The 19,746-nt window shown below is 55.8% G+C and overlaps 5 protein-coding genes across 9 annotated transcripts in view; 3 read left to right on the top strand and 2 right to left on the bottom strand.

Moving 5' to 3' along the window:
• The first annotated feature begins 7 nt into the window (after positions 1-7).
• TIMM8A (translocase of inner mitochondrial membrane 8A) lies at positions 8-1,409 on the top strand. Its single transcript, XM_042039976.1, has 2 exons — positions 8-209; positions 602-1,409. Exons 1-2 carry the CDS (start codon positions 87-89, stop codon positions 761-763), a joined length of 285 nt encoding a protein of 94 aa, XP_041895910.1. The 5' UTR covers positions 8-86; the 3' UTR covers positions 764-1,409.
• Positions 1,410-2,284: 875 nt separating this feature from the next.
• Positions 2,285-6,276, bottom strand: LOC121670148 (magnesium transporter NIPA2-like). The gene is made up of 5 exons (XM_042039975.1): positions 6,087-6,276; positions 5,925-5,981; positions 4,781-4,871; positions 4,477-4,637; positions 2,285-3,549 (listed from the first exon to the last, which is right to left on the bottom strand). Exons 1-5 carry the CDS (start codon positions 6,208-6,210, stop codon positions 2,951-2,953), a joined length of 1,032 nt encoding a protein of 343 aa, XP_041895909.1. The 5' UTR covers positions 6,211-6,276; the 3' UTR covers positions 2,285-2,950.
• Positions 6,277-6,321: 45 nt separating this feature from the next.
• Positions 6,322-12,010, top strand: TAF7L (TATA-box binding protein associated factor 7 like). The gene is made up of 11 exons (XM_042039974.1): positions 6,322-6,523; positions 7,495-7,573; positions 7,737-7,870; positions 8,205-8,331; positions 8,530-8,588; positions 9,591-9,663; positions 10,063-10,179; positions 10,281-10,469; positions 10,571-10,683; positions 10,959-11,018; positions 11,589-12,010. The coding sequence occupies exons 1-11, from the start codon at positions 6,458-6,460 to the stop codon at positions 11,631-11,633; spliced, it is 1,062 nt and encodes a 353-aa protein (XP_041895908.1). The 5' UTR covers positions 6,322-6,457; the 3' UTR covers positions 11,634-12,010.
• A 238-nt stretch (positions 12,011-12,248) lies between these two features.
• LOC121670090 (aryl-hydrocarbon-interacting protein-like 1) lies at positions 12,249-16,988 on the top strand. The gene is made up of 7 exons (XM_042039857.1): positions 12,249-12,587; positions 13,211-13,390; positions 13,589-13,777; positions 13,856-14,032; positions 14,158-14,299; positions 14,715-15,282; positions 16,880-16,988. Exons 1-7 carry the CDS (start codon positions 12,492-12,494, stop codon positions 16,986-16,988), a joined length of 1,461 nt encoding a protein of 486 aa, XP_041895791.1. The 5' UTR covers positions 12,249-12,491.
• Positions 16,989-17,012: 24 nt separating this feature from the next.
• The window catches only part of DRP2 (dystrophin related protein 2), a 29,347-nt gene continuing 26,613 nt past the window's right edge, over positions 17,013-19,746 (bottom strand). For 4 of the 5 annotated variants that reach the window (XM_042040023.1, XM_042040022.1, XM_042040024.1 and 1 more), the window contains one exon: positions 17,013-19,105. In XM_042040023.1, coding sequence (XP_041895957.1) covers positions 19,086-19,105 — 20 coding nt within the window. In that variant the 3' untranslated portion in view covers positions 17,013-19,085. Of the gene's footprint in view, positions 19,743-19,746 lie in introns of all 5 variants that reach the window. The other variant, XM_042040025.1, reaches the window with a different exon arrangement.

The raw sequence follows: 19,746 nt of genomic DNA, 5'->3' as shown, positions 1-19,746 counted from the left end.
GCGGAAGGGGCGGGCGCGGCACCGGCGGCACGTGAAGGTCGCGGCGCGGCGGCACCGGGAGGGACCGGGGGGACACCGGGAGCGCCATGGACGCGCCGTCCGCCGCCGGGCTGGGCGGGGCCGACCCCCAGCTTCAGCGCTTCATCGAGGTGGAGACGCAGAAGCAGCGCTTCCAGCAGCTGGTGCACCAGATGACCGAGCTCTGCTGGGTACGGGCGGCGGGCAGGGCCGCCGGCTCCGGTGACCCGGTGGCGATGGTGGGGCAAGGCGGGCTGGGAGGCCGCGCAGACCTTTGTCCCCGGGGGGGAGGAGGCTGATGGGGACAAAATGGAGCCGCCGTGGGAGCAGCCCCAGCTCCGGTGAGCACAGAGCGGGAGGGGGCGGCTCTCCGGGCACGACGGGGCGGGGAGAGCCACGCGTGGGGAGGGGTCAGATGCGCCCGAGGGGATGAGGGAGGGTCCCGAGAGGATCAGGATCCCCAGGTGGGGGGGACGCCAGCGTGTCCGAGGGCTGGAGATGCCCAGAGGCACGGCCCCGGTGCGGGTTGGGGGGGGGTCGGGCTGCGGTGCCCCCGGGACCAACGGGACCCCGCTGTGTGCAGGAGAAGTGCATGGACAAGCCGGGCCCGAAGCTGGACAGCCGGGCTGAGACGTGCTTCGTGAACTGCGTGGAGCGCTTCATCGACACGAGCCAGTTCATCCTGAACCGGCTGGAGCAGACGCAGAAGTCCAAGTCGGCCTTCTCGGAAAGCCTGTCCGACTGAGCCGGACCCAGCCCCCGCCAGGCCAGGCCCTCGCCCATGCCCACTCCTGGTCACTCCGCTGCCCGAAGGAGCCAGGATCAGCTCGGGGGGTGGTTAGGATTTAATTAAATGCCAGTCTCGGGGAAGTTGCAGCCAGATGAGAGCCCACAACAGACACACGGATGCTCCACGTCGGGGTGATGTGCTGCTCCCGGCCCCGCGGGCCAGCGGCCACCTTTGTGCCAGGACCACGGTGCCATGCAGGGAGCATTTGGAATGTGCCCCCTCGGCTGAGCAGAGGGGTGCTGATCCTCGTTCCATGGGTGCTCCCAGCGCTGATGGGAAGCTCGGCTCTGGGTGAGGCCAGCCCGCAGTCGCCGCCTTAAATAGCGCTGCACAAACCAGCCCTGCTGGGCACATCCTCACCTGCCCTCGGGCACCATCGCAGGCCGGGACAGGCACCCTGAGCAAGAAGAGCATGTTTGGAACAGTGATCATCTCAGGCAGTGCCACTGTTGGAAAATACTTTCAGGCTTCCATAGGTAAATCATTCATATGGCCAAGTGACCAATTTTCACACTGCAGCACAACTCTGTCGATGCTGACTTGCTCCATTAACTGCTTTCCCTGGGTAAATGTAATAAATATTAACTGGGTCAATTTTTAATGAGATTCTCCTTTGTTCAGGTAGATCACTGCTGAGAATGGAAAATCTGGCCTTCTTGTCACTCCCCCTTCTTCCCAGTGATCCTATTTATGGCAAAATTAGTAGGAAGGGGGCATAACTGTCTTTTGGCTAGAAGGCCTTTTCTGAATTCTGAATTGTTGCTCAACTGATCTGGTCCCATGAATCAGACTTGTTTCTGGGAGAGGCTGTGGCCTTTCCTCTTCTTCCCCAGAAGGGTGACAGCTCCTGCTGTCCTCGAGAGTCACTTCTTTAGAGAGACTAAATGCAGGGAATAACTAACTGGCTGCTTTATAACCTCGTGCACCTTTACCTGTGGAGGTCACTGGCGGGAGGCCTGTGGGTGTGTCTTCTGGACCTCTGGCCCCAGGACACAAAGAGGAGCTTCAAACTGGAAAAACAACAAACTACTGATCAGCTCTCCGGGAAGGCAGCAGCATTTCAGCAGTGTTCATATGCTGCAGGGCTCTGGGAAGCCTGGAGTGATACTGACAGTGGTCTGGAGCTCTACACAGGAGCCTGGTAAAGCACACAACCCATTGCAGGGGCTGCTGGACAGAGCATGTGAGCTCCTAACGTGGGTGGCTTGTAGCCAGCAGCCTTCCTGGGAACAAACTCAGGATGTGTTCAACAGCTATGCAGATGTAAACCCATGTCAGTGAGGACACAGCTGTCTAGTTATCTTTCAGATACTTACCTCAGTAGCTAAGGACTAGATTCCTGGAGTAGGTGATTCCCTCTCCTGTCCTAATTTGAGTTTCCCTGGAGCACTCACAGAGTTCTTCCTACCCCTGTGATCCTCCATGCCTTCCAGTGCTGGCCCAGCTCTTGGTATAAATGTATCACTCACCACTTGGTAACTGAACAGATCAGTTTTTAATAGAATACAGGAAGCTTCATCAACCTGCACAGCAGACACTGCATGAAGAGGCTGGTCCCTCTGTAAGAGCCACAGCAGCATGTGGCAGCACCACTGGTTTCACAGTTTGGGCTGTATTCTGTTTTTGGATGTGAATCTGTAAATAAATTCTAGCACAGTGAGCAAAAACAAGTACTTGACAGAGGAATTTTTGCATTAATACTCTCTGTATGTCACCTTTAAAGCCAGACGTCTGTCTTCTCTCTGCATAACCTTAGCACCACGTTAGATCATTTTGTAACTGTTAATTCTGGTTTTAAAAAACCGTGTGAGCCTCCCCAAATGTGTGACCTGCCAAAGAGTCAGGGTTAGCACTGTGTTAGTGCTGCAGGCCTCTCTGCACAGCCGAGGTCTGGGTCCTAACAAGGGCAGATCAATTCTTCACATAAAATAACAGTGAAGAAGCACAGGATGCCAGGAACTGCACAGTTCCCAGGGCTCCTGTCTGTGGCCACAGGAGGCTGCTGGCCCTGTCAGCCTCCTGTCAGTGTGGTGGTGCCTGGGGCAGGCAGAGGGTAACTCACAGCTCCTGCTCCTGCAGCAGCATGTTCAGCCTTGCACTGGGAGCAGGAAGCCAGCAGTTCAGACGCTTCCTCACCTGCTTTCACTTCTCCTCCTCCTCCTCCTCCTCTGCACTCTGAGAGCCCTTGTCCTCTGAGGGCAGCAGAGGCTGGTGCTGACAGGACTGATGTCTGTCTGGCCTGCCTGGCTGCAGGAAGAGGGGCAGGAGGTTGGGGGTGAAGGGCATGTCCCTGAAGGCGTGCAGGAGGAAGATGCCGGACACGATGGTGAGGAAGCCGCTGATGGAGCCGATGATGTTGTCCAGCACCATGTGCTGCCACTCCTTGAAGAGGATGGCTGAGCACATCATGACTGCTGTGGTGAACAGCACGTAGTAAATGGGTGTGACCACAGAGGTGTTGAAAATGTCCAGGGCTTTGTTCAGGTAGTTGATCTGGATGCTGATGCAGATCACCAGGCACACCAGGAGCACCCAACCCAGGGGTTCTTTCAGGACTGGCTTCCCAGAGAACAATTCTTTCAGGGCAATCCCCAGGCCTTTGACACAGGATACGGACAGTGAGCCAATGGCAGAGCAGACCAAAACATAAACCAGGACGTTGCTCTGCCCGTAACGGGGTCCAGCCACAAAGATGAGCAGAAGGGAGCTCACCAGGACACACACAGCAAATACAATGAATCCTTGGGGAAAGAAAAATTCAAGAGCTCCATCAGAACACAGCAGCACCAGTGACAGATGCAAATGAACAGCAAGTAGAGGACAAGCAAGAAATTGCCCCATCAGCCTTTCTGGCCTCTATCTGAAGGGACCAGGGTTGGGAAGCCTGAGCAAAGCTGCAGAGACAGCAGCAGCTCCTTACAGTGTGATCACAAGTCAGGCTGTTGGGGATACAGCCTGTGCTGGGAAGGGCAGGGGCACAGCCAGGGGCAGGGGTACAGCCAGGCTCCACAGCACTAACAGAGGTGGGGGGCTTTTGACCACTCCAGCAGGAGGCCCAGGAGGGTGGCCGAAGGCTTGGGAAGCCATGGCTGAACTCTGCAGACTGTGATGGGATAAAAAGGAAAGTGCCACGTCACAGGAATGCCCTGCCAGCGCTCCCCCTAATGAGCAGCAACATCTACGTGTTACTCTGCTTTGCTCCCTGTGCTTCCTTCCTGCATCTCTTGTAGCTTATTCTGCCATTTGTTGCATTCCCACATCATATCCTTGCAACTTGATTCATCCTCTAACATAAATACCAGGACTACCTGATCTTGGGCATAACTCCTTGAATCACTCATTTATCTGTCTGAATTTCCTCCTCTGTCTTCTCTCAGCCACACCACTGCCACCCTTGTGTAAAGGAATTCCCTCTGCAATTCCTGGCACTGCCACAGGCCAATCTGTTCTGCTGAGAGCTGCATTTATTCCCCTGCTCCTCACTTTTTGCATCAATACTTCACAGACAGTAAAAAAACCAGCCCACTTGGTAACTGTTAATGATTCCAGTGGGGTGTGCAGAACAAGAAACAGCTCAATTACCATTTAGTTCGGTCCTTTCCAATTTATCCAAGGTGTATCTCACTGTCATTAGCCTGAAGTCAACAGGAAACCTTTTATTTTAGTACCTGGATCTTTGAGCTTCTCTGCCATTGATTCCAGGCTGGAAACCTCTTCTTCCTGTGGAGCATGGATCACCATCACAGTGGAGCCCAGGATACTCAGAATGCAGCCAATCTTCCCGTGAACATTCAGCTGCTCATTCAAGAAGATGGAAGACAGAACTGCACTGAAAGAGAGAAAACAAACAAACAAAAAATCATCCAAAACCAATTAGGACAAGAAATGGATACCTGAGGGAAGAGAGCAGAGCAACTGCTTTCATCACTAAGGGCTGGTAGGTGAAGTGAGGGTGTTTCTGAGGCTGCTTACCTAACAAGGACACTTAGAGCACCCAGTGGAGTTACCAGTGTTGCAGGGGCAAAGGCATAGGCAGCGAAATTTGCAGCTTCTCCAACTCCCACTGCAAGAGAAACTCCTGTGAGCATCAAAGTAGGAGCAATTCACCATTATACAAGTTTGAGTATGGTCAGGAAAGCCTCTGTTTCCTCCTGGGCATCCTGTTTCTCTGAGGTACGTTGAGCAACCAGGGAAGAACAGCACCAGCAAGAAGAAGCAGAAGCCCCACACAGGTTCTCTTGGGAAGAGAAGGCTCAGTGTTATGCACAGGGATCCTTAGTCACATGTGCGTCTACAATGAGCAGCACCCACAGGAAAGTATTTCCATAATTTCCACAAAGCTGAAAGGCATCTGTCCTTCTCCTGGAACACCTTTTACAGCTTTTTAAAGGGTAAATCAAGTACAGTTGGTTCTTAACATTGAAAAGTGTAAAGTAAAGCTGCTGAAATTGCTGTAGCACTAAACCCACGGTGCTGGATGTCCCTTTATCATTACATCCTCAGGGCAGGCCACTTCAGAAGCACTTAACCCAATCCAGCTAACCAGCTCCTCAGCTCCTGCTTAGCAGGGAAACCTAGTAATGCATGAGACTTTAGAATAGTTTAGTTACAACTGGATCAACAACATCATCAGAAACTTGGATAAAACTCAAGCAGTCAAACAGTAATGGTAATAAAAAAAAATGAAACCAACTGGAAACAACCACAAACACACACTTAAAAGACAAGGCTCTGGGGTGACTTAATTGTGGCCTTCTAATATGTGAAGGGAGCCTACAAGAAAGATGGAGAGAGACTTTTTACAAGGGCACGTAGTGACAGGACAAGGGGGAGTGGGTTAAAACTGAAAGAGAGTAGGTTTAGGTAACATACCAGGAAGAAATTCTTCCCTGTGAGGGTGGGGAGGCCCTGGCACAGGTTGCCCAGAGAAGCTGTGGCTGCCCCATCCCTGGAAGTGTCCAAGCCCAGGTTGGACGGAGCTTGGAGCAACCTGGGATAGTGGGTGTTTCTATGGGAGGGGGTTGGAACGAGATGACCTTTAAGGTCTCCACCAACCCAAACCATTCCGTGATCCTCTGATCAGTGTGCCTTACCACAGCCTGAGCGCGGTACTTACTGCACAGCAGCCCCGCCCACCAAAGCCACTCTCGCAGGTACGCGTGCCCTCCTTGCCCTGAGTGCAGAGGAAAAAAAGGAGAAACCTCAGAGGAAGCCGAACAAAACTCTCGTCACGACCCTCGGGGAAGCCAGCAGGAGCAGCGCCCGGGAGCGGCCGTACCTGCCCTGGTGCGGCCGCGGCCGCACAGCCGGAGCAGCCCCTTCTTCTTCAGCACGAAGCTGCCGCCGATGAAGGCGCTGGAGGCCAGGGCCAGCCCCAGCCCCGCGCCGAACCCGGCCCCCATGGCCACCGGCACCGGCCCGGAGGAGCGGGGACGGAGCGGGACTGGAACAGCGATGGAGCGGAAGGGGCGGCGCGCCGGGCTCGGCTTCCGCGGGGCGGGCGGGGCTGGAGCGGGGCTGGGAACGGGACTGGGAACGGGAGCGGGGCTGGGGGAGGCTCTGGCAGCCGTCCTGAGCTGGGGTCTCCGTGCAGGAGCCTTGCCGAGGGCGAGGTAAGCGCGTGTTGCTGGCAGAGCTGGAGGAGGCGGGATGAGCAAGGGCAAGGACGATGCTCCGCACGAGCTCGAGAGCCAGTTCGTGCTGCGGCTGCCGCCGGTAAGAGCTCGGTCCCTCATCCCCCTCATCCCCCTCATCCCCCTCATCCCCCTCATCCCCCTCATCCCTCATCGAGTTACACCGAGCCCAGCCCGGCCTGCCGGCCAGCACCGGCTGCGGGAGGGGTTAACCAGGCAGTGGGGAAGCTGCGGGGCTGGGAAGGGATGTGGAAACAGGCTGGGTGTTTTGAGGCCTGGGTAGCCCATTCCCACCCTTGTGAACGGATTTTCCACGGCGTCCCCTAGAGAAGTGCTCCTGACACGCAGAGCAAGAGGCTCAGAGACAACGAGGGGATTTGGGAGGGCATTTCTGTAAAGGTAGAGCTTTGACAAGTACCGGCTCTTTAGTTGCTGTGGCTGTAACTGCGCTTGTTGCTGTTTGTTAGGTGCTTAAAGCTGAGACTCTTTGGCGCCCAGCGACAGGATGATAAACTAAAGCACAAGAAGTTCCACCTCAATATGAGGAAGAACTTCTTTCCACTGAGAGTGGCAGAGCGCTGAAACAGCTGGCCAGGGAGGTTATGGAATCTCCCTCTCTGGAGACAACCCAAACCCACCTGGACACCTTCTTGTGTCACCTACTCTGGGTGACCCTGCCTTGCCAGGGGGGTTGGACTGGATGATCTCTTCTTCCAACCCTGGTTATTCTGGGATTCTGTGAGACTGTGCCCTGCTGAGACCACAAGGGCTTGGTGAGGGGAGCTGTAACTCCCCACAGTGCTGTGGAGCTCTGGCGGGTGTCTCTGTCAGGGACCCCGCACCACTGTCACAGCTGTGTCGTGCCAGGGGTATGGAGAGCACCGGGCATAGCAGAGCCGCAGGTGGTGTTGGGAGGAGGATGCAGTTCACTGTGGCTCTTGCAGCTGCTGTCCAGCATGTGGATGGCAGATGTTTAAAGCTGGGTAGGTTGGGCAGAAGGCTTTGGTAATTCTTGGAGGAAGCACACCCACTCCTGAAGAATTCCCTTCTCAGGAATATGCCTCCACCGTACGGCGAGCAGTCCAGTCCGGGAATGTCAACCTGAAGGACAGGCTCACCATTGAACTGCACGGTGAGTGAGCAGGACCAGGGCATCTGGTCCAGGCACCTCTGCCTGTCCACAGGTGAAGCTGTGCCACTTGTATGTGTTGTCCTGTGAAGTTCTGCTGCCCAGGGCTGTATTGCCCAGGGTGGCTGTTGAGCCACAGCACTGACCTGTCCCCTGCTCTCCCCAGCGGACGGGCGCCATGGGATTGTCCGTGTGGACCGGGTGCCACTGGCAGCCAAGCTGGTGGATCTGCCCTGCATCATCGAGAGCTTAAAAACCATTGACAAGAAAACCTTCTACAAGACAGCAGATATTTGCCAGGTAGGAGCTGTCCTTCTCTCCTGCACAAACAGCTTAATTTGTTGCTCTCCTCTCCAGGAAAACCCTTGTACACGTTGGCAACTGGACACCCATTATAACATGGGTGTATACATTATTCCTGTATCTCACAGTATTAGCAGTTTAAAATTCCCCATTCCACTTGGTGTTTAGACACCTCATTCCTAAAGTGTGAAATGTGATTGTCCTTGCGACAGCTTAACTGCTGCTGTGTCCAGCTGAGCTGGGGGTGTGTCTCCCACACCCTGAGCCCCTGAATCCCTTTGGCTCACAGCATTCAGTGGGCAGTCACTGTTCCTTTGTGTGGGGATTCCAGATGCTCGTTTGCACTGTGGATGGTGATCTCTACCCACCTTTGGAAGAGCAAACCGTGAGCACTGACCCCAAGGCAAACAAGAAAAAGGACAAGGACAGAGAGAAGAAATTCATATGGAACCATGGCAGTGAGTAGAGGCTGTGCCAAGCCCCTCCACCCCAGTATCCTGCATCTGAGCAGGGTGCTCACAGCTGCCAGGTACTGGCTGTGCTGCTGCTCCTTTCCAGGGCTCTCTCTGTTGCTGAAGGGATCTTCTCCCTTCTGACACGTGCTTCTCTCACTGAGCCTTCTGCCTGACACATGAAATCTGTTCCCTCTATCACAGTCACTCTTCCCCTGAAAAATGTACGGAAGCGGCGATTCCGGAAGACAGCTAAGAAGAAGGTGAGTTGCTTCTCCTACAGATGTAGATGAAATACCCAAGGGATAGGAAGGCAGAGACATTAGAGCTGTAACTGTGACTGGTCCAGAAGCCATGTGTTTTCTTAATATTTGTTCACGTTTCCTTGCCTGAGATGAGGGTGAGGGGAGGGTAGTAGATTTAAACACTTCTGTGGGTGCTTCCTCTGTATTTTCCAAGATGCTCCTGAGAGGAAAATCTTCTGTGCAGAGTACTGCTGGACCTCATTCCTGTGGCTGCCTTGCCACAGCACATCTGTTCCTGCTCATAGAGGAGAAAGGAAGGAAGACTCACATGGAAATGAGGCTTCACTCATTCCTGCTTTCCCAGCTTAAATCTTCTCTTTATGCAGGGCCCCTTCCCTTCCCCAAATAGTACCACTGTCACTTCAGCTGGGGGAGTGACAACAGATGGAGCTCAGAGATTGTCTCTGTGCATATGCACAAGCCAGGCAAGGTGTTAGGGAGATGCAGCACCCTGAGGCTGGGAAGACTTGTTCTTCTGTCCTTTGCAGTTTCTGAGAACAGGATTGAGTGTGATTCTGCATGACATTTGGGAAACAAATTACTTGAGACACTTGTAGCCCACAGGAGAGATTTGATATCACTGCAGTAAAATTCCTGACTAATTTAAAAGTGAAAAAATTAAGCCTTCTTTTGAGTGGGATGGGAAGGAGTTGAGCTGAGTTGACCGTCAACACCTCAAGGACTTTCTGCATACACACAGAAAGTCTTACGAAATAAGTAGTATAAGCAGAAAAGTGAGAGCACTCAACCTACCAAGGTACAAAAAAGATGGGGTTTTTTTTGGGGGGTGCATAAATTACTTCACAGTTAAATATGAGCAAATGCTGAGCAGAAAGCAGAAGATCAGAAAGCCTTGAAACAGTGCTCTATCCAGAGGTGGAGGCTTGGAGTTGGCCAGCACCAGCAGCATGCACAAGGTGTTTAACAGTGTCTCTGTTCTCTTTCCCCTCTCTGGCCCAGTATATCGAGTCTCCTGATGTGGAAAAAGAGGTGAAGCGTCTCCTGAGCACGGATGCTGAAGCTGTCAGTGTCCGTATCCTTTTAGTGGGAAAAAAGCTCAAGAGTAGGACAGGACGTGTGTGTGACCTGGGGGTTCTGGAAAGAACAAGTTGAGCTTTGTGTGGGTGTGGGACACTGGGAGATAAACTCACAAGAGGCACTGAAGTTTTGGAGCTTCATCTTTGCCTTGTTCAAAGCTTATTGTTTCATCAAGGTTGCCTTTCTTATGGGCTGTACTGTTGTACTGAGCAGGAACTGAAATAGTAGAGGAGAAGTCGTCAAAAAAGAGATCTGGGATGTTTCATCCTGGGTATCTATAGGTACAAGGCCAGACTGGTTGGAGTGGCAGTGATCTGCCACTTTTAGCCTCTTCCATCACACTGCATCTTCCATGTTCCTCTTTTTCCCTTGACTCACCTGTTCTTGCTGTCAGGCTGGGAAGTCATTGCTGAAGACGAAACAAAAGAAGTGGACAACCATGGTTCACTCACCAGCCTGGACATCTCCTCCCCAGGGATGTCAGGGCATAAGCAAGGCCATGGCTCCTCAGGTGCAGTGGGAAAGGCTGTTTTATTTCTAGATGTGGTTCCTGTCAAGCAAAGGGCGCTGGCAGGTCATCAGCTGTGTTTTATCTCTTTTGCCCCCACATAGAACATGATGAACTGCGGGAGATATTTAATGATATCAGCAGCAGCAGCGAGGATGAAGATGAGAGGGATCATCACGATGATGAAGACCTGAACATCATGGACACTGAGGAAGACTTGGAGAGACAACTGCAGGACAAGCTGAATGAGTCTGATGGGCAGCAGCAGGAGAATGAGGGGTCCAACCAGATCGGTGAGTGACCAGCAGAGCATGGCAGAATTGTTGGGATGCCAGGCAGGCTGTGCTTCCCAGCTCTACTGCTGCTCTGGCTCTGAGCTCACTCTCCCTTCCAGCCATGGGCATCCGGAAACAGATTGACAACCTGAAAAGTAAACTCCAGGAAACTCAAGACAGGAGGAAGCGCCAAGAAGATCTCATCATGAAAGTGGAGAACCTTGCCCTCAAGGTGAGAGCTCTCCCAGGGTCTCTCCAAACCTGCTTAACACTGGCTCGCCATTAGATCCAGCAGGCTGATTTGGAGAAGCCAGGAGGCTTTGCCTGCTGGGTTAAAAATAGCTGTGGTGTGGCTATGCACACTGCAGCATCTCCCCATGGAGGCAAAGCAATCTGTGAAACTGGAGGAGATGAGGGGCTGGTTGTCAAAGCACCGTTTGACATGTAGCAGCACCCATTCTGTTGAGAACACACTGGTAATTGTGGTCTCCGTGTTTGTCTCTGCAGACCCGTCTCCAGGCCGTGCTGGATGAGTTCAAGCAGCAGGAAGAGCGTGAGAAACAGCAGGTGAGGAAACTCCCACAGTGGAGTGGGAGGTGGTGGGGAACGACACTGTTCTAGGCATGGCCTGACAGAGTTCCCCGAATCTTCTGCCACAGCAGCTGCTGTGAGCTCCAGTGGTACAGGTCAGGTGGGGTTGTACCTCATCTGTAGTTGCATGGAGCTTCCCAAGGCAGAAGGAGATACAAGGAGTAGGATTGACTGCAGCCTTCCTTCTGGAGGAGCCAAAACATGTCCAGTCAGCGGTCCAGAGCTGCCAAGATTGCTGCCTGGGGTAAAGCATGACACACGAACCTGTCAGCACTCATGTACCAGGAGGGCAGTGGCTGTAGGGTTGTGGCAGATTTCCTGCCTGGGCAGCTCTGTTCCAGCCAGGTACCAAGGCAGGAGGTTCTTACTCTCAGATCTCTGTGGGCAGTGCCAGTTCTGTCCCAGAGGAGCCCAAGCACAGCTCCAGGCAATGCACAGACAGAGCAGCCACTGGTGTGGGTAGAAGATGTGCAGGAGCACAAAGGTCCTGGGGCTGCCCAGAGTCCCAGATGTGCCTTACTGTAACATATCACTCCCTCTTCCCAGATGGCATCCCTGCAGGAGCAGCTGGAGTCCCTCATGGAGAAGTGAGGAGTGGGCCTGGGTCTTTGTGAGCAGAGCTGGAAGTGGTGGTGGCCTGCCATGCTGAAGCCTTTGCTTTATCACACACTTCTGCTGCCAGATGTGCTGCTGAGCAGTGGTAGAGGGTCCATGTCCAGAGCTGATTTCATATCCACTGTGCTGGGTTTGGCTGGTGGAGCTGAAGAATTGGACTATGGCTACGAGAGCAGCCAAAACAACAGATTTACTGTAAATAGTCAGCACTGGCCTCCCCAGGACAGCACGGTGCTGGTTTCTGCATCTTACTGAGCCTGGGGCTTGATGGGCTGTGGCCTGGTAGGAGTTTGTTCTTGTGTTTGAAGAATGCTTATATCTGCAAACCAAACTCAATAAAGTTTCCTTTTCAACCCTGATCTGTTCCTTTGTGGTCTCCCAACCACCCAGCCCCTGGCAGGGAGCCATGCCTGGGCGTCTTTGGTGGGGCACTGCTGGGCTCCTTCCCCAAAGTGCTCTTGGTGGAGCTGGGTTAAAAGTGCTGTCACTCAGTGGGAGGAACGAGGCCCTCCTGATCAGGGAGTTCCTGTAATTCCTCAGAGACTATGCAGGCAAATCCCAGATTAACCTGACAGGGTGGGAAGAGGATTAGAAGGGCGGTTACAGAAAGCAACAGAGGACACCAGGGGCTTCAGTGAGTGTGTCCTAGTGGGGACACCCCTCTCACAACCCAAGGGCAGAGGAAGGAGGCTCTGCCCCAGCACAGAAAGGAAAAGGTCAGCAGAGGCCTTGGAAGATGATGTGTATGTCCAGATAGTGAAGAGACACCTAAGGAAGACGTGGAGCTCTAGCAGGGCCAGAGCGTGCTGGGGTGTGTGTGATCTGTGAGCAGCCATGGAGGAAACCTACCTGCTGAATGTGGAAGGGGTCAAAAAGAAGATTCTGCACGGAGGCCAAGGGGAGCTGCCAAAGTTGCAGGATGGGAGCAAGGTAAATTGTCTGGGTGGTTGTTCCTCCAGAGCCCTGGGAGAGGGAGTGGGTCTGGCATCCCTGCCCATCATGGTGCACAAGCCCAGCTCCAGGTCTGGGGAACAGTGAGAGCCCTCACAACACGTGTGCAGGAGGGGCTGGTTTGGGCACAGGCGGCCACACTTCTCACAGTGACAGCTGGCAGTGCCCACGGCCTCACCTTGCACGGGGCCTGTGACATCTCCTCCCCACGGCGCCGTTAGAGCTCAGCAGCCCCAGTGGGTTGCTGAAATCTGTCTTTCCTGCCATGTGCCAAGGAGGAGTGGGATGTGCCAAAGGGTTGCTCCTGGGAGATTCCCCAGCCTTTGAGCACTCTGGGTTCCACCAGGTCCTGGTGCACACTCCGAGAGCACCCTCTGGCTTATAAAGGGGAAGCCACAGGGAGAAGCAAGACATAGCATAGATGGATGTTAAGAGATTCAACCAGCTGCTGGCTGTCTTAAGTGGGCAAGAGGCACAACCTCCTGCTGTGGGGGGAGAGCTGCCAGTCAGACCAGCACAGTGCTGGGAGCAGGCTTGACCCCACAGCTGAGGTCATCGTAGCTACTGAGGGGACTCTGACCACTGGGCTCTCTCTGGGGCAGTTCACCTTCCACTTCCAGACGCTGAAGGATGACTTTGAGCGGACAGTGATCGATGACAGCCGGGAAGCTGGCATGCCCATGGAGATCATCGTGGGCAAGATGTTCAAGCTGGAGATCTGGGAGACGCTGCTCAGCTCCATGAGGATTGGGGAGGTGGCAGAGTTCTGGTGTGACATCATTGTGAGTGAGGGGCCCATAGATGCCCACTCCCCCCCTTCCTGCAGAGTGAGGGCACAGCACCATGCTTCCCAGAGATGCTCTGACCTTGTCTGGTGCAAACATGGGATGTCACTTGGCCTCAGCACCAGGGGGGCTGCCCCAGACAAGGGGGTGCAGATGGCCCCCCAGGGCTGAGCGGGGTGCTCCCTCTCCTTGCAGCACACAGGCATGTATGCCCTGGTCTCCAGGGGCATGCGGAGGATCGCGGAGGGACGGGACCCCCTGGAAGGCCAGAAGCACCGCTGTGGCATGGGCAACATGTTTGACTACCACAGCACGGGCTACGATGACCTGGACGAGCTGCAGCGGACACCACAGCCTCTCATCTTCATCATGGAGCTGTTCCGGGTAAGGGGGATGGCGGGAATGGCTGCCAGAGCGGGAAGAGCTGGGACAGGCCACTCAGAGCTCCTCCTGCCCGTGCAGGTGGAGGACCCCTCGGCGTACAAACGGGACACCTGGGCCATGAGCAAGGAGGAGAAGCTGGCAGCAGTGCCTGTGCTGCACAGCGAGGGCAACCGCCTCGTCCTGCGCAGGGAGTTCGCACAGGCGGCGGCCAAGTACCAGGAGGCTGTCATCTGCCTCAGGAACCTCCAGGCCAAGGTGAGCAGGACCAACACCTCCCCAGCCCTGCCTGGGTCACCTCTCAAAGCGCTTCCCTGTGTGCCTTGGGTGCCTGGGATGGGGTGGACACAGCCATGAAGGGCCCTGTGTTGCTCGCGGGGCAGGAGAAGCCGTGGGAGGATGGCTGGCTGAAGCTGGAGAGCCTGGTCACGCCGCTGGTGCTCAACTACTGCCAGTGCCAGATGGAGCTCGGCGAGTACTACGAGGTGCTGGAGCACACCACGGAGCTTCTCCAGAAGCACAACGGTACCTGTGCCCTGCATCCCAACCCCTGCTGTCCCCAAGGCTCCCAGGGACTCCATCCTCTGAATCCCCCATCCGTGACAATGCTCATCCCGTGTCCCTGTGCCTGTGATAGTACCTATGTCACCTGGATCCCCACATCCCAGTTCACCCTGCCCATGACACTGCTCATGTCCTTGGTTTCCCCAGCCCACCACACCATACTGCCCCTTTCCACGATGATCCCTGCCCTCCCTGTGCCCTCCTGCCCGCAGTGGCAGTGCATAGCCCAGGTCTCCCTGCCCTCCTTACAAGTGTGTCCACCCCACACCCCACTGCCCCGTGCGCTTCATGTCCCCTGGTCCCCAGGATCTCCAGCTCCTGTGGCTAGTGGCCCTGAGCTGCAGGACCCCCGCTGGGGGCTCTTCTCCCCTGGCAGACAACGCCAAGGCCTATTTCAAGCGGGCGAAGGCCCACGCTGCTGTCTGGAACGAGCGGGAGGCACGGGAGGACTTCCAGCGCGTGGCTCACCTCGACCCCTCCATGGCGGCTGCAGTGAAGAAGGAGCTGAAACAGCTGGGGGAGAGGATGAGGAAGAAGCACGTGGAGGATCGGAAGCGCTACCAGGGCCTCTTCCAGTCGTCCCAGGGTCTGAAGGCCCGTGAGGGGCAGGAGAGCAGGGAGGTGGGTGATGGGGCACCTCAGGGTGAGGCTGGGGTCCAGGACAGCCCTGGGCAGGGGGAGCAGGATGCTGAGACTGAAGTAACAGGACAACCAGGGGCTCTGGAAGCAGAACAAGGGACCCCCAGGGCTGGGGGTGAAGCACCAGGAGGAGAAGCCCGGGGAGAGCCTGTGGGAGAAGAGGTGGAAGGGAGGGATCGGACAGCAGTGGGGGAAGAAGTAAACCTGGGCACCTGTGGGGCAAAGTCAGAGAGCCTGGGAACAGAGGAGGAAGGTGAGGAAGAGCAAGAGAGGGAAGAGGAAGAAGAGGAGGAAGAAAAGGAAGAAAAAGAGGAGAGCAAAGAGGAAAAGGTGGAGAGGGGGGCAGAGGAAGAAGATGAGAAATTAAAAGAGGGTGAAGAAGTGGAAAAAGACGAGGAAAAGGACGAGGAAAAGGACGAGGCAGTAGCGAAAGGGAAAGTGGAGAAGGACAAAGAGAGTCTCCCAGCAAAACTGGGAAAGCCTGAAGCAGGGCAATGTGGGACAACAGGGGAGACAAAGGCAGCAGGGCTAGTGCAGGGCTTGGAGCAAGGAGCCAGTGGAGCAGAGGGAGCTGGCACAGGGAATGAGGCCCAGGCTCAGCCAAAGAGAACCCCAGAGCTGGGGGCTCCCAGCGAGGGGCTGGGTTCAGCTGAGGGGCCCCCAGGGCTGGAGGATAAAACATCTGGGGAGGCTCTGGAAGAGGTGAGCTGCAGGGAGCAAGGAGCAGGCAGTGGACAAGAAAATTCTGGGGAAGGCAACATCCCACCAGAGAGCTTCACCTCTGGGGAAGATGAGGAGCTGGGTGGAGGGGCAGAAATACCCTCCTGCCCCATAGCAGCCAGAGAAGGGGGTGCTGCACCCCTGGAGCAACGCAGCAAAGAGCAGGGCCATGACCAGCCCTGAGCAGGGTCAGTCACCCCTGCTTGGGGAAACAACTGCCAGGCCACTGACAAAAAGGCACAGCACAGCCAGCAGGGCTCCTGTACCCTGAGAAGGAGCCCCGGGGCTGGGGACTGGCCGGGCAGTGACACGGTAACAATGCTGTCCTCACCCTGCCACCGCCGGGCCCACCAGCCCCACTGTGCAGCAGCGCCCGCCGCACCCCTGCCCCGACTCCCCGGCTCCAGCGCCTTTCAGCTGGGCGCCACCGAGATTTGCTGGCTGAGAAATAAAAGCTCTTCCCTGGCACCGTGGGCTGGATTTGTTCCTGAACGTGACCAGCTTCCCCGATGACATTCCACACCTCCCACCTTGCCCTGGAGCCCGTGGCACAAGGATGGGGCAGCTGGTGCTGCTCTTGAGAGGGGTGATTAAGGAGGCTGCATGCCACCCCCCTTAAGCTCCTGAATCTCTCCTGCATGAGTGTCCCCAGACTTCCCTGCAGTGGCACTGTGACAGGCCTTTTCCCAGCAGTGCCAGCCCTTCCAGGGAGGGGTGAGAGCAGGTCCAGCCCAAAAAGTGTCTGTCCTGGGCAGGCTTCACCATCAGCCAAGTCTGGGCAGTGGAGAGGACCCGAGAGCCCCTGGCCTTACCCTGAACTATTCTTCATCTGAATCCCTCATTGTGCCACAGTGAACATGGACAGCACTTGGGACTGAGGCACCCAGGCACCTCTGGGCACTGAAAACTTAATGGAACTCCAGAGAGAAAGGAGGGAGAGGACTGCCTTGCCTGCCCAGCATCCCACTGCCATCTACATCCTGCCTGGGACTGAAGGGTTTCCTACAGCAAAAGCTCCTGGGTGACAAAGAGAGATTGTCCCCACACAGCCCTTGTCCCACTCCTCAGGCTGCCACATGGCCTGGGCAGACCTTGCTGGAAGAGGATGAAGATGGTGGTTGGGGGACACACGTGTGTCTGGGGATCCTGGGGCTCTGCTCACAGCTTCTGTTCTGCCTCAAGTGGTGTGGACAGCCAGGGTGACAGTGCAGGCTGTGTCCCAGCAGCCCTGCAGGAGCAGTGCCGGGATGGCACAGCAACAGGAGCTGACTCAGCCGAGATGCACGGATAGAAGAGGCCAGAGCACTGATCCAGGTCTCAGTATAAATACAAATTTATTCTCTTTCCAGATCAGAGATGCCACAAAGCAGTGAGGACAGCAGCACCACAGTACATGGTTACCAGAGCATTAACCAGCCTGCTCCCCTCCCTGACACATCCTAGCTCCCAAACACAGCCCAAGCACCCAACCTGGCCCCCTCTGCTCCCCACACCTGGCTCTGGGGCCAGCAGCTCCTCATCCTGCCCTTTTTCTTCCTCCAGCTCCCCCCCAGGCTGGATACTCCTGACCACACTCTCAGGCCAAACCTCACTCTGCTGCTCCCCACGCTGTTCCCATCTTGCCCCTGGGATAACAGAGGGGTCCAGCTGGGTCTCACAGGCTGGCCTGTGGGCCCTCTGACCCACAGCCTGACACAGCATGCCCAAAGCCACCCTAATGCCACCACACTGCCCTCCTGCCACTCACCTGGCTGGGACAGCGGAGAGCAAGGACAGCCACCCACGCTGCTGCCAGTAGACACTGGAGCCCTACACACTGAATACCCCTGGCTGTAAGGCTCACACCGCCTTGTTCTTGGTGTGGGCACTGCTCCTCACCTCTGCCAACACCCCAAAGCCAAGCCCACAGCCCTGGGCCTGACACCCAGCCCTGGCCACAACTTCCCCAGACAGCTCAGCCCCGAATCCTGTCCCAGCCAGCAACAACAACCCTGGCTCTATCCTTGCAAGCCCTGCTTAGGTCGGGTATTTCACCCCAGTGTGCAGCCCTGCCCTGCCCCGAGGGCTCAAGCCTCTCATCTTTCCACAGCCTCTGGCCCCAGAGCACCAGGGCCATCTCAGCCCCTGCTCTGGGTTACCCTGCAGCACCTGACTCTGCCTCTTTCTCGACATAACACAGCACAAGACAGCCAGCCTGAGGGACCCCTGGGGACCAGGGGCCACCACCCCCAAGCTGCCCTGCCGGAGGCCGAACAGCCTCCCTGCACTGCCCCGTGGGACTGACCCGCTTTCAACAAGGGCCTCCAGGCCCCCAGCTCAACCCAAAGCTGGGGACAGCAGCAGGGCAGCTGCTCCCTGGGGGTAGCAAGGAGATGCCCTGCCTGTCCTGCTGCCCACCCACACTGCCATGCACTTGCATCTGACCAAGGTGGCCGCGGGGCTGGAGTATGGCTGGAGAAACCCCTCCCTGCCCAGGGATGGAGCTGGGTCAGTGCAGGACAGGCTCTCTGCGCCATGGCAAAGGCACGGATCCCCAGGAAACCACGAAGTACCTGCTGTGGGTCCAGCCCTCACTGAGCTCCCTCACAGCCGCCCTGCAAGGCAACACCAGCAACAGGGAAGGTGCTGGTTCCCCTGCGAGCAGGAGTTGGGCTGGTCTTAAAGTGAAGGGCAGCTACACTTAAGGTATTAGAGTTTAATAGAGTGAGCCCATGAGAGTATTTAAGTACAGTATATATATATAATATATAGAAATATATGCAAATTAAACAACAATAAGGCTCTGTTATAAAGACCCTCTCAATATAAGGCTACTAGCTGGGCTGAAGCTCTAACATGGACTCAATCCCTACTCCATAAACCTCACAGACTCTCTCCTGGTGGTATGTGCCTGGCTGGCTGCAGAGCCTTGGGTGGCAGAGCTCAAACCGTAAGGCTGGCAGCTGCTTACTGTTATAAAGAGTTATTTTAAAAATTGTGTGGCTCCAGGAGTGTTTTGGTGCCCATAAACCTGGAGGCTCCTGGGCACAAATGAAGAGTGGGATGCTGCACTCAGCATCCCCTGAGGGCTGCAAGCAAAGGCAGCAGCCTGTGGCTGCCAGGGGAGACAGGCAGTTTTCATGGCTTCAGTTCTTTCTTCTGAACCATCCCACCCAGGCTGGGACACTGTGGCTGAGTGACCAAACCAGCCTCCTGGGGAGCCCACAGTCCCAACTCCTGCGTGACCCATGTTCCCCTGAGATCTTCTGGAGCTGGCAAGCATCCTGCACCACCAGCTCGGAGGGAGTCTGTGTGAGGTCTGCTGCAGCACAGGGAGCATGGCAGGGAGAGAGGGGGAGGAAAGCAGCCAGGTAGCTGGTTAGGAAAAGCCTCTGGCTCACAGGAGGTGTTAGATAAGGGAGGTCATACCTGAAAGAGAAATAAACAGGTCAGGAAAATAGGATCCAGAGCCACCTGGTTAGAAGGGGGCTGCTGCAGAGCCAGGAGGATCCTGCTCAGGGATGGCAGAAAGTGGGCAAGAGTCTGCATGGGCAGACCTCATGTTAGTGCTGGCACCAAGCAATGTCTCCCTCTGGCAGCCTGGGCAAGAGACCAAGTGCTGCTCCTGGACTGGAGCACAGAGGGAAAGAGGAGAATGACCAACAGCAAAACCCACTGAGTGAGTGGAGTGCCATCCACACACACATCCCCCAGTCTCCATCCCTGCTGGGAAGAGCCGTCCACGAGCAGCCAGGAGGGTTTGCACCATTGCTTCCATCTCACCGGGCAGCTGGGGCCTCGACCTCTCCTGCAGAGGGGTCTGGACAGGGATGAAGCCAGGAGGTGGCTCAAAGCTGTCGCTGCAGGTGGGTGCTGGCAGGTCTGTCCATCCTCATAGTGGGAGCCCCACAGGGTGCAGGTCCTGAGCAGGGCAGGAGGCTGCCTTGCAGCTCATCACAGGGATCTGTTTGGTCTGTGCTCTTGGCAGCTCGGATCACCTCTCCTTGCAGCTGTGAAGCCTCCTCCTCCTCCTCCGTTCCCAGGCCACGCACCCATCCCAGCAGCACTGC

This window comes from Corvus kubaryi, unplaced genomic scaffold, assembly GCF_017639235.1.
Source record: "Corvus kubaryi isolate FWS band 111438036 unplaced genomic scaffold, C.kubaryi_AGA036_p1.0 37395, whole genome shotgun sequence".
Classification (NCBI taxonomy): domain Eukaryota; kingdom Metazoa; phylum Chordata; class Aves; order Passeriformes; family Corvidae; genus Corvus; species Corvus kubaryi.
This window is presented reverse-complemented; position numbering and strand designations above follow the sequence as displayed.

Bases quoted from the DNA above. Each gene is read 5' to 3' on its own strand.
- TIMM8A (XM_042039976.1), top strand. From the start codon at position 87: ATGGACGCGCCGTCCGCCGCCGGGCTGGGCGGGGCCGACCCCCAGCTT. The intron at 210-601 runs GTACGGGCGGCG...CGCTGTGTGCAG, and splicing joins AGATGACCGAGCTCTGCTGG to GAGAAGTGCATGGACAAGCC.
- LOC121670148 (XM_042039975.1), bottom strand. From the start codon at position 6,210: ATGGGGGCCGGGTTCGGCGCGGGGCTGGGGCTGGCCCTGGCCTCCAGC. The intron at 4,872-5,924 runs GTAAGTACCGCG...TTTCTCTTGCAG, and splicing joins GTGGGCGGGGCTGCTGTGCA to TGGGAGTTGGAGAAGCTGCA. The intron at 4,638-4,780 runs GTAAGCAGCCTC...TCTCTCTTTCAG, and splicing joins GCTCTAAGTGTCCTTGTTAG to TGCAGTTCTGTCTTCCATCT.
- TAF7L (XM_042039974.1), top strand. From the start codon at position 6,458: ATGAGCAAGGGCAAGGACGATGCTCCGCACGAGCTCGAGAGCCAGTTC. The intron at 6,524-7,494 runs GTAAGAGCTCGG...TTCCCTTCTCAG, and splicing joins TCGTGCTGCGGCTGCCGCCG to GAATATGCCTCCACCGTACG. The intron at 10,180-10,280 runs GTGCAGTGGGAA...GCCCCCACATAG, and splicing joins GCAAGGCCATGGCTCCTCAG to AACATGATGAACTGCGGGAG.
- LOC121670090 (XM_042039857.1), top strand. From the start codon at position 12,492: ATGGAGGAAACCTACCTGCTGAATGTGGAAGGGGTCAAAAAGAAGATT. The intron at 13,778-13,855 runs GTAAGGGGGATG...CTGCCCGTGCAG, and splicing joins TCATCATGGAGCTGTTCCGG to GTGGAGGACCCCTCGGCGTA. The intron at 15,283-16,879 runs AAAAGAGGAGAG...TTCTGCCTCAAG, and splicing joins GAGGAGGAAGAAAAGGAAGA to TGGTGTGGACAGCCAGGGTG.